The sequence below is a fragment of the Salvelinus fontinalis genome, chromosome 12, assembly GCF_029448725.1.
Source record: "Salvelinus fontinalis isolate EN_2023a chromosome 12, ASM2944872v1, whole genome shotgun sequence".
NCBI classification, from domain to species: domain Eukaryota; kingdom Metazoa; phylum Chordata; class Actinopteri; order Salmoniformes; family Salmonidae; genus Salvelinus; species Salvelinus fontinalis.
Window position 1 is genome coordinate 49,096,159 of NC_074676.1, and position 13,107 is coordinate 49,109,265.

General features: G+C 41.0%; 1 protein-coding gene across 1 annotated transcript in view; it reads left to right on the top strand.

Annotated features, from left to right (window-relative positions):
• The window catches only part of slc30a7 (solute carrier family 30 member 7), a 54,238-nt gene that overhangs the window by 15,680 nt on the left and 25,451 nt on the right, over window positions 1–13,107 (top strand). The window contains exon 8 of the mRNA XM_055941034.1: window positions 896–1,031. Within this exon, the coding sequence (XP_055797009.1) occupies window positions 896–1,031 (136 nt within the window). The remainder of the gene's footprint in view (window positions 1–895; window positions 1,032–13,107) is intronic.

The following is a 13,107-nucleotide window of genomic DNA, read 5'->3' on the forward strand; positions in this document are numbered from 1 at the left end:
CAAACTCCAACAGTAATGCCATTCATGTAATGTTTCATTCTACGTGAATATGAAAGGACTAAACAGAAGTCTGTGTTGTGGGGAAATTAGAGTTGTATAACCTGTTGACCTTGGGACTGTGGGGGGGAAGTTGTAGCTTGCTCTCAAGGAGAGCGGAGCAATGCATAAGCCCATGGGAACACCGTGACACACATGATGATGTCAGCCCAGAGTCAGTGGAAGTGAGTCCAGTGTCAGAGCCGCGCCTTACATACAGTCCAAATCAACCTCCTGCTCAACTGGGTTAAAAACACTTCAGTTGTAACTGATACAGTTGCTTGATTTCTGAAGTCAGAATACTTAAATTAATCAAAAATGTATCACTAGCCACTGTAAACAATGCCACTTAATATAATGTATATGTATATACTGTACTCTATCATCTACTGCATCTTGCCATCTTTATGTAATACATGTATCACTAGCCACTTTAAACTATGCACTTTTATGTTTACATACCCTACATTACTCATCTCATATGTATATACTATACTCGATACCATCTACTGCATCTTGCCTATGCCGTTCTGTACCATCACTCATTCATATCTTTATGTACATATTCTTTATCCCTTTACAACTGTGTGTATAAGGTAGTAGTTGTGGAATTGTTAGGTTAGATTACTCGTTGGTTATTACTGCATTGTCGGAACTAGAAGCACAAGTATTTCGCTACACTCGCATTAACATCTGCTAACCATGTGTATGTGACAAATACAATTTGATTTGATTTATGTGTTAAGCATGAATGTTAAAACAAAAACAACAAAAAAACTTCTGCCCAGTATTGGTTGCGGGACTTATTTGTAGATAAGGATGATATGAAATACTTATGACGACCAATGTTGTTTTGCAGGGGTGTTTTTACATATCGTAGCAGACACCCTGGGCAGCGTTGGAGTGATCATCTCAGCCATCCTGATGCAGAAGTATGACCTGATGATCGCTGACCCCATCTGCTCCATGTGCATCTCCATTCTGATCGGAGTCAGGTGAGATGACCGTACACAGCAGTAAATTCCCAACAGGTCACACACTCATTTTACAGATATTCCCATAAAAGAGAAACTTAAAGGCCATTGTCAAACTGCTGCCGGAAAGTAGCACATACACCCAGGGCTAGATTTAGAAAGGGTTTTCGCCAGTACAGTTTGGAAGCATTATCTTCAGGATGCAACAAAATACCTTAAGTACAGCTCAAACCAGGACATACCTTTTAGGTTATAAAACCTTCCCTTGTTTGAGTTTTGCACTAGTGCAAACACTTCTTAAAAGACGGCCCAATAGTTGTGATTTTGGACTCATTAGTGTAGTTCACTTTGATTGTTTTTGACTTGCCATGGTAGCAGAGAACTCCAGAGAAATTTCACAATCCCCATCCATTGAATGCTCCACAAGTAGGGCCACAACCAAGGAATATTGCACACTGGCTTCTCCCATGACATTGAATATAGGTATTTGTATCCAGCTTAATGTCTTTAGTAGGGCTGTGATGATGCCATTATTACAATATTTTTTCAATGGCAAAAATGAACTCTGATCGTGTTAGGTTCTGAACAAACAGAGTAAAAACTCAAACGGACGACTAGAAAAAGCTCAAACCAAGTTTATTCACCTACTGGGTCATACAGCTGCAAAGACAAACCATGTCCTAGGTGGGGTCAATCCTTACACATCTAGACAGCCAATAATACATCTCTGTAGCTAGTCAGGAACTTAATTGGTTCCTCTCACAGGTGTATTCATGGCCCTGCCTGACGCTAGAACCTTCGAGGGTGTGAAATGTACAGTATCAGTCAAAGGTTTGGACACACCTACTCATTCAAGTGTTTTTCTTTAGTTTTCTATTTTCTACATTGTAGAATAATAGTGAAGACATCAAAACTATGAAATAACATGTGGTAACCAAAAAAGTGTTAAACAAATCAAAATAAATGTTTATTTGAGTTTATTCAAATAGCCACCCTTTGCCTTGATGACAGCTTTGAACATTAGGCATTCTCTCAACCAGCTTCATGAGGAATCAAAACTATGAATAGTTTTTCCAACAGTCTTGAAGGAGTTCCCTCATATGCTGAGCACTTGTTGGCTGCTTTTCTTCACTCTGCAGTTCAACTCATCCCAAACCATCTCTATTGGGTTGAGGTCGGGTGATTGTGGAAGCCAGGTCATCTGATGCAGCACTCCATCACTCTCCTTGGTCAAATAGCCCTTACACAGCTTGGAGGTGTGTGTTGGGTCATTGTCCTGTTGAAAAATAAATCATAGTCCCACTACAGTGCCTTGGAAAGGTATTCACCCCCTTGGCGTTTTTCATATTTTGTTGCATTACAACCTGTATTTAAATAGATTTTTATTTGGATTTCATGTAATAGACATAAACAAAATAGTCCAAATTGGGGAAGTGAAATGAAAAAAAAAAAAATGTTTAAAAAAAAATCCCCCAAAATAATTAAAGTTAGTGGTGCATGTATATGTATTCACCCCCTTTGCTGACGCCCCTAAATAAGATCTGGTGCAACCACTTAACTTCAGAAGTCACAATTAGATTGCACACAGGTGGACTTTAACTAAGGGTCACATGATCTGTCACATGATCTCAGTATATATACACCTGTCCTGAAAGGCCCCGGAGTCTGCAACACCACTAAGCAAGGGGCACCACCAAGCAAGTGGCGCTATGAAGACCAAGGAGCTCTCCAAACAGGTCAGTGACAAAGTTGTGGAGAAGTACAGATCAGGGTTTGGTTCTAAAGAAATATCAAACTTTGAACATCCCATGGAGCACCATTTAAATCCATTATTAAAAAATTGAAAGAATATGGCACAACAACAAACCTGCCAAGAGAGGGCCGCCCACCAAAACTCACGGACCAGGCAAGGAAGGCATTAATCAGATGGGCAACAAAGAGACCAAAGATAACCCTGAAGGACCTGCAAAGCTCCACAGCGGAGATTGGATTATCTGTCCATAGGACTACTTTAAGCCGTACACCCAACAGAGCTGGGCTTTACGGAAGAGTGTCCAGAAAGAAATAAGCAAACATGTTTGGTTTTCGCCAAAAGGCATGTGGGATACTCCCCAAACATATGCAAGAAGGTACTCTGGTCAGATGAGACTAAAATTTAGCTATTTGGCCATCAAGAAAAACACTTAGTTTACGCCAGACAATCACCCCGAGAACACCATCCCCACAGTGAAGCATGGTGGTGGCAGCACCATGCTGTGGGTATGTTTTTCATCGGCAGGGACTGGGAAACTGGTGCGAATTGAAGGAATGATGGATGGCGCTAAATACAGGGAAATTCTTGAGAAAAACCTGTTTGTCTTCCAGAGATTTAAGACTGGGATGGAGGTTTATCTTCCAGCAGGACAATGACCCTAAGCATACTGCTAAAGCAACACTCGAGTGGTTTAAGGGGAACATTTAAATGTCTTGAAATGGCCTAGTCAAAGCCCAGACCTCAATCCAATTGAGAATCTGTGGTATGACTTAAAGATTGCTGTACACCAGCAGAACCCATCCAACTTGAAGGAGCTGGAGCAGCTTTGCCTTGAAGAATTGGAAAAATCCCAGTGGCTAGAATGCGCTAAGCTTATTGAGACATGCCCCAAGAGACTTGCAACTGTAATTGCTGCAAAAGGTGGCTCTACAAAGTATTGACTTTGGGGGGGTGAATTGTTATGTACGCAAAAAAACAAACAGTTTTTTTCCTTATTTCTTGTTTGTTTCACAATTTTTATTGTATTTTATATCAAAGTGGTAGGCATGTTGGGGTAATCAAATGATACAAACACACAAAAAATCAATTTTAATTCCAGGTTGTAAGGCAGCAAAATAGGAAAAACGGCGAGGGGGTGAATACTTTCACAAGCCACTGTAAGCGCCACCCGTATGGGATGGCGTATCGCTGCAGAATGCTGTGCTAGCCATGCTGGTTAAGTGTCCCTTTTTGAATCAGTGTGTCACCAGCAAAGCACATCATCACACCACCTCCATGCTTCACGATGGAAATCACACATGCGGAGATCATCCATTCACCTACTCTGCGTCTCACAAAGACACGGCGGTTGGAATCAAAAATCTCAGATTTGGACTCATCAGACCAAAGGACAGATTTACACCGGTCTAATGTCCATTGCTCGTGTTTCTTGACCCAAGTAAGTATTTTCTTCTTATTGGTTTCCTTTAGTAGTGGTTTCTTTGCTGCCATTCAACCATGAAGGCCTGATACACGCAATCTCCTCTGAACAGTTGATGTGTCTTACTTGAACTGTAAAGCATTTATTTGAGCTGCAATTTCTGAGGCTGGTAACTCTCTATTGAACTTGGCCTCTGCAGCAACGGTAAATCGGTCTTCCATTCGTGTGGCGGTCTTCGTGAGAGCTAGTTTCATCATAGCGCTTGTTTGTTTTTGTGACTGCCCTTGAAAAGTTCTTGAAATTTCCACGTTGACTGACCTTCATGTCTTAAAGTAATGGACTGTCGTTTATCATTGCTTGTTTTAGCTGTTCTTGCCATAATATGGACTTTTACCAAATAGGGCTATTCTGTATACCACCCTTGTCACAACACAACTGATTGGCTCAAATGCATTAAATTCCACAAATTACCTTTTTAAGAATGCACACCTGTTAATTGATATGTATTCTAGGTGACTACCTCATGAAGCTGGTTAGAGAATGCCAAGAATGTGCAAAGATGTCATCAAGGCGAAGGGTGGCTACTTTGAAGAATCTCAAATATAAAATGTATTTTGATTTGTTTGGTATTTTATTAGGATCCCCATTAGCTGTTGCAAAAGCAGCAGCTACTCTTCCTGGGGTCCACACGAAACATAATACAGAACATCATTAGACAAGAACAGCTTAAGGACAGAACTACATACATTTTTAAAAAGGCACACGTAGCCTACATATCAATGTATACACACAAACTATATAGATCAAATAAGGGAGAGGCTTTGTGCCGTGAGGTGTTGCTTTATCTGTTTTTTGAAACCAGGTTTGCTGTTTATTTGAGCAATATGAAATAAAGTTCCATGCAATAAGGGCTCTATATAATACTGTACGTTTTCTTGAATTTGTTCTGGATTTGGGGACAATGAAAAGACCCCTTGTGGCATGTCTGGTGGGATAAGTGTGTGTGTCAGAGCTGTGTTAGTTGACTACGCAAACAATTTGGGATTTTCAACACAATGTTTCTTATAAAAAGAAGTGATGCAGTAAGTCTCTCCTCAACTCTTAGCCAAGAGAGACTGGCATGCATAGTATTAGTATTAGCCCTTTGATTACAATTAAGAGCAAAACGTGCCGCTCTGTTCTGGGCCAGCTGCAGCTTAACTAGGGCTTTCCTTGCAGCACTGGATCACACGACTGGACAATAATCAAGATTAGACAAAACTAGTGCCTGCAGAACTTACTTTTTTGAGTGGTGTCAAAAGCAGAGCGTCTCTTTTATTATGGCTAGACCTCTCCCAATCTTTGCAGCCATTGAATCTATGTTTTGACCATGACAGTTTACAACATAAGGTAACGCCAAGTCATTTAGTCTCCTCAACTTGCTTAACAGCCACACACATTACCAGATTCAGCTGAGGTCTAGCACTTAAGGAATGATTTGTACCAAATACAATGCTCTTAGTTTTAGAGATGTTCAGGACCAACCATCAGCCACCCATTTCAAAACAGACTACAACTCTTTATTAACTTCTACTTGCACACAATCCCGGATCCGGGAGCACCCTCATCAGTAAAAAAGCTGACTAGCATAGCCTAGCATAGCGCCACAAGTAAATACTAGAATCTAAATATCATGAAATCACAAGTCCAAGACACCAGATGAAAGATACACATCTTGTGAATCCAGCCATCATTTCTGATTTTTCAAATGTTTTACAGGGAAGACACTATGTATTTCTATTAGCTAACCACGATAGCAAAAGACAACTTTTTTTTCCCCACCATTTTTTCCCTGCATAGGTAGCTATCACAAATTCGACCAAATAAAGATAAATAGTCACTAACCAAGAAACAACTTCATCAGATGACAGTCTGATAACATATTTATTGTATAGCATATGTTTTGTTAGAAAAATGTGCATATTTCAGGTATAAATCATAGTTTTACATTGCAGCCACCATCACAACTCTCACCAAAGCAACTAGAATAGCTACAGAGACCAATGTGAATTACCTAAATACTCATCATAAAACATTTATGAAAAATACACAGCGAACAGCAAATGAACGACAAAGATCTTGTGAATCCAGCCAATATTTCAGATTTTTTAAGTGTTTTACAGCGAAAACACAATATAGCATTATATTAGCTTACTACAATAGCCAACCACACAACAGCATTGATTCAAGCCAACAATAGCGATAACGAATAAACCAGCAAAAGATATTAATTTTTTCCCTAACCTTCTCAAACTTCTTCAGATGACAGTCCTATAACATCATATTACACAATACACATAGTTTGTTTCGAAAATGTGCATATTTAGCAGCACAAACCGTGGTTATACAATGAGAATAGTAGGCTAGCTGCCAACAATGTCGGGAGAAATCTTGGGAGAGGCACTTAATCTAATCATTAACTAATCATAAACTTGACTAAAAAATACAGGTTGGACAGCAAATGAAAGATACATTAGTTCTTAATGCAACCGCTGTGTTAGATTTTTAAAATTAACGCTACTACGACATACAGCGTGCGTTAAAGCGAGACCGCACCAAAATTAATGGCGGAATAGTAGTTTGATATTTTTCAACAGAACAACGAATTAACATCATAAATAGTTCTTACTTTATGATGAGCTTCCATCAGAATCTTGGGAAAGTTGTCCTTTGTCCAGAAGAATCGTTGCTCGGCTGTAGATTGTCGCCTTCAACTTTGGAATTAGCAGTAAACATTAGCCATGTGGCGAAGACGTGCCCAACTCACTATAACGCAGCACTAAGAAAATTCAGAAAATCGCAATATACTGATATAAATGATATAACTCGGTTTAAAATAACTACATTATGACGTTTTTAACACCTATAGCGAATAAAATCAGAGCCGGATATATCTAAGGCCTATAACGAGAGCTTTCCAGAACGCCATCCTGAGGTCTGTCTTGCGTCATGGCGAATGTTGAAAAGAGTGTACCCCACGTTCCAAAACCCATTATATGGCCTCAGATCTGCCTAGCAACACCATTCCAATTCTCACTACTTGCTGACATCTAGGGGAAGGCGTATGCAGTGCATGTCGACCAATAGAATACATGCAAATTAATAAACTGACCCTAGAACAGACTGCCTGATTTCAGATTTCTCACTTCCTGACAGGAAGTTTGCTCCAACTTGAGTTCTGTTTTACTCACAGATATAATTCAAACGGTTTTAGAAACTAGAGTGTTTTCTATCCAATAGTAATAATAATATGCATATTGTACGAGCAAGAATTGAGTACGAGGCAGTTTAATTTGGGAACTAAATTTTTACAAAGTGAAAACAGCACCCCCTATTGAGAAAAGGTTTTAACTTCTTATGGCTGGGGGGAAGTATTGAGTAGCTTGGATGAATAAGGTGCCCAGAGTAAACTGCCTGCTACTCAGGCCCAGAAACGAATATATGCATATTATTAGTAGATTTGGATAGAAAACACTCTGAAGTTTCTAAAACAGTTTGAATGATGTCTGTGAGTATAACAGAACTCATATGGCAGGCAAAAACCTGAGAAAGAATCCACCCAGGAAGTGGGAAATCTAAGGTTTGTAGGTTTGCTTATCCAATATACAGTGGGATATTGGTTATCACTTCCTAAGGCTTCCACTAGACGTCAACAGTCTTTAGAACCTTGTTTCAGGCTTCTACTGTGAAGGGGGCGCGAATAAGAGCTGTTTGAGTCAGCTCATGGCATTCTGCCAGACCCCTAAGTCAGGCACGCACCCGTGAGAGTGAGCTGCGTTCCTTTTCATTTCTAAAGACAAAGGAATTGTCCGGTTGAAACATTATTGAAGATTTATGTTAAAAACATCCTCAAGATTGATTCTATACACATTACGGCTGAAATCCCGTCAACGGGATTGGTATGACAACAGCCAGTGAAAGTGCAGGGCGCCAAATTCAAACACAAATCTCATAATTTAAATTCCTCAAACATACAAGTGTTATACACCATTTTAAAGAGAAACTTGTTGTTAACTTCTTATGGCTGCAGCCCGACGCCGGTACACTTATGACAACAGCCAGCTCAAGTGGAGGGCGCGAAATTCAAAATATATATTTTTTTTTTATATTTAACTTTCACACATTAACAAGTCCAATACAGCATATGAAAGGTACACATCTTGTGAATCCATCCAACATGTCCGATTTTTAAAATGTTTTACAGGGAAGACACTATGTAAATCTATTAGCTAACCACATTAGCAAAAGACACCACTTTTTTTACTCCAACAGTTTTTTACTCCATCAGTAGCTATCACAAATTCGACCAAATAAAGATTTAAATAGCCACTAACCAAGAAAAAACTTCATCAGATGACAGTCTGATATCATATTTATTGTATAGCATATGTTTTGTTAGAAAAATGTGCATATTTCAGGTATAAATCATAGTTTACATTGCAGCTACAGTCAGAAATTGCACCAAAAGCAGCCATAAAACTTACAGACACCAACGTCAAATACCTAATTACTCATCATAAAACATTTCTGAAAAATACATAGTGTACAGCAAATGAAAGACAGGCATCTTGTGATTCCAGACAATATTTCCGATTTATTAACCTCTACCGAGTACCTAACCCGGATTCGGGAGCACCCCCCACCCCCCCCACACTGATTAGCACCGCTAGCATAGCGTCACAATTAAATAGTAGCATCTAAATATCATTAAATCACAAGTCCAAGACACCCAATGAAAGACACAGATCTTGTGAATAAAGCCACCATTTCAGATTTTTTAAATGTTTTACAGGGAAGACACAATATGTAAATCTATTAGCTAAACACGTTAGCAAAAGACACCATTTTTTTACTCCAACAGTTTTTTCCTGCGTCAGTAGCTATCACTAATTCGACTAAATGAAAATATATATAGCCACTAACCAACAAACAAATTCATAAGACGACAGTCTGATAACATATTTATGGTATAGCATAGTTTTTTTTTTTTTAAATGTGCATTTTTCAGGTATAAATCACAGTTCTACATTGCAGCTGCAATCTGATATAGTGCTGATGCAGCCAGAACAATTACAGAGACCAACTTCATATAACTAATTACTTGTCTTAAAACATTTCAGAAAAAATACACAGCGTACAGATATTGAAAGCCCAACATCTGGTGAATCCAAACAATATTTCAGATTTATTAAATGTTTTATAGCGAAAACAAAATGTAGCGCTAAATTAGCATAGCCACGCCAGCCAGAACCAGCTGGGCGCGCCCGACCAGTTCACATGCACGACAGATATATGAAATAACATCGTAAATTGGGTCTTACTATTGCTGATCTTTCATCAGAATGTTGATCAAGGTGTCCTTAGTCCTGATGAGTCGTTCAATCCATTCACAATGGCAACTTTCCCTCTTCATTTGGCATAGGTACTGGTCGACTAGCACGGTTCTGTCCAAAGTTAAAAAACTCACAGAACGGAACACGGCAAAACTCCCGAAAGAATTCAAATAATCTGATTAAACTATATTGAAAAAACATACATTAAGATGATATGGTCACATGTATCAAACAAACTTCGAGACGGAGATAGTTTTCATCCGTAACGGCAGCATAACAAAAGACGATTGCACCTCTAAAACGCGCGTTTCAGAAAACCGGAAGTTGTCGGTCACGCTAAAGAAATAGGTCTTATTTCACGTCAGTACAAGATAAACAAAAAAATTCTCCTCTGACGTCTTCCTGACACCCAGAGGAAGACGAATGAAGTGTGTTTCGGGTCATAGGTGGCGTGACCATATATAGGCAGAGCGTTGAAGCGAGCGTACACATCTTGCAATCTTCTTCTTGCTCAGGGAAAGTGCTGTCAAATGACTTGTGTTTCACTCAGAGACAAAATTGAAACGGTTTTAGAAACCATAGCTTGTTTTCTATCCAATGGTATATGGTTATATGCATATAGTAACAGCAATAATTGAATAAGAGGCAGTTTAATCTGTAGAGGCAATTATGCTAATGCGAAAACAGCACCCCCTGTATTCTCAAGAAGTTGTTTTACAGCGGGAAAAAAATTTGGCGTTTTATATTAGCTTAGCACAATAGCCAGAAACACTTGGGCGCCGGCGACTACGACAGATATATGAAATAACATCATAAATTGGGTCTTACTTTTGCTGATCTTTCATCAGAATGTTGGACACGGTGTCCTTTGTCCAGAACAGTCGTTGTTTGGATTCAGAACGGACACTTTCCCTCTTCATTTAGCAAGCGCGCTAGCCGGGTGGCACGACACTCCATGTCAACAAACGGAAGAGAACGGAACACGGCAAAACTCCCGAAAAAAATCAATAATCTGATGAAACCATATTTTTTTATTTTTTTTATTTTTATTTCACCTTTATTTAACCAGGTAGGCTAGTTGAGAACAAGTTCTCATTTGCAACTGCGACCTGGCCAAGATAAAGCATAGCAGTGTGAACAGACAACAACACAAAGTTACACATGGAGTAAACAATAAACAAGTCAATAACATGGTAGGAAAAAGAGAATCTATATACAATGTGTGCAAAAGGCATGAGGTAGGCAATAAATCGAATAATTACAATTTTAGCAGATTAACACTGGAGTGATAAATCATCAGATGATCATGTGCAAGAAGAGATACTGGTGTGCAAAAGAGCAGAAAAGTAAATAAATAAAAGCAGTATGGGGTGAGGTAGGTAAATTGGGTGGGTAGTTTACAGATGGACTATGTACAGCTGTAGCGATCGGTTAGCTGCTCGGATAGCAGATTTTTGAAGTTGTTGAGTGAGATAAAAGTCTCCAACTTCAGAGATTTTTGCAATTCGTTCCAGTCGCAGGCAGCAGAGAACTGGAAGGAAAGGCGTCCAAATGAGGTTTTGGCTTTAGGGATGATCAGTGAGATGCACCTGCTGGAGCGCGTGCTACGGGTGGGTGTAGCCATCGTGACCAGTGAACTGAGATAAGGCGGCACTTTACCTAGCATAGCCTTGTAGATGACCTGGAGCCAGTGGGTCTGACGACGAACATGTAGCGAGGGCCAGCCGACTAGGGCATACAGGTCGCAGTGGTGGGTCGTATAAGGTGCTTTAGTAACAAAACGGATGGCACTGTGATAAACTGCATCCAGTTTGCTAAGTAGAGTATTGGAAGCTATTTTGTAGATGACATCGCCGAAGTCGAGGATCGGTAGGATAGTCAGTTTTACTAGGGTAAGTTTGGCGGCGTGAGTGAAGGAGGCTTTGTTGCGGAATAGAAAGCCGACTCTAGATTTGATTTTGGATTGGAGATGTTTGATATGAGTCTGGAAGGAGAGTTTGCAGTCTAGCCAGACACCTAGGTACTTATAGATGTCCACATATTCTAGGTCGGAACCGTCCAGGGTGGTGATGCTAGTCGGGCGTGCGGGTGCAGGCAGCGAACGGTTGAAAAGCATGCATTTGGTTTTACTAGCATTTAAGAGCAGTTGGAGGCCACGGAAGGAGTGTTGTATGGCATTGAAGCTCATTTGGAGGTTAGATAGCACAGTGTCCAGGGAAGGGCCGGAAGTATACAGAATGGTGTCGTCTGCGTAGAGGTGGATCAGGGAATCGCCCGCAGCAAGAGCAACATCATTGATGTATACAGAGAAAAGAGTCGGCCCGAGAATTGAACCCTGTGGTACCCCCATAGAGACTGCCAGAGGACCGGACAACATGCCCTCCGATTTGACACACTGAACTCTGTCTGCAAAGTAGTTGGTGAACCAGGCAAGGCAGTCATTAGAAAAACCGAGGCTATTGAGTCTGCCGATAAGAATATGGTGATTGACAGAGTCGAAAGCCTTGGCCAGGTCGATGAAGACGGCTGCACAGTAATGTCTTTTATCGATGGCGGTTATGATATCGTTTAGTACCTTGAGCGTGGCTGAGGTGCACCCGTGACCGGCTCGGAAACCGGATTGCACAGCGGAGAAGGTACGGTGGGATTCGAGACGGTCAGTGATCTGTTTGTTGACTTGGCTTTCGAAGACCTTAGCTAGGCAGGGCAGGATGGATATAGGTCTGTAACAGTTTGGGTCCAGGGTGTCTCCCCCTTTGAAGAGGGGAATGACAGCGGCAGCTTTCCAATCCTTGGGGATCTCAGATGATACGAAGGAGAGGTTGAACAGGCTGGTAATAGGGGGTGCGACAATGGCGGCGGACAGTTTCAGAAATAGGGGGTCCAGATTGTCAAGCCCAGCTGATTTGTATGGGTCCAGGTTTTCCAGCTCTTTCAGAACATCTGCTATCTGGATATGGGTAAAGGAGAAGCTGGGGACGCTTGGACGAGTAGCAGCGGGCCGGGCGGGGCTGCTGGCCAAGGTTGGAGTCGCCAGGTGGAAGGCATGGCCAGCCATTGAGAAATGTTTGTTGAAGTTTTCGATTATCACGGACTTATCAGTGGTGACCGTGTTATCTAGCCTCAGTGCAGTGGGCAGCTGGGAGGAGGTGCTCTTGTTTTCCATGGACTTTACAGTATCCCAGAACTTTTTGGAGTTAGAGCTACAGGATGCAAATTTCTGCTTGAAAAAGCTGGCCTTTGCTTTCCTGACTGACTGCGTGTATTGGTTCCTGACTTCCCTGAACAGTTGCATATCACGGGGGCTCTTCGATGCTATCGCAGTTCGCCACAGGATGTTTTTGTGCTGGTCGAGGGCAGTCAGGTCTGGAGTGAACCAAGGGCTATATCTGTTCTTGGTTCTGCATTTTTTGAACGGAGCATGCTTGTCTAATATGGTGAGGAAGTAACTTTTAAAGAATGACCAGGCATCCTCAGCTGACGGGATGAGGTCAATATCCTTCCAGGGTACCCGGGCCAGGTCGATTAGAAAGGCCTGCTCGCAGAAGTGTT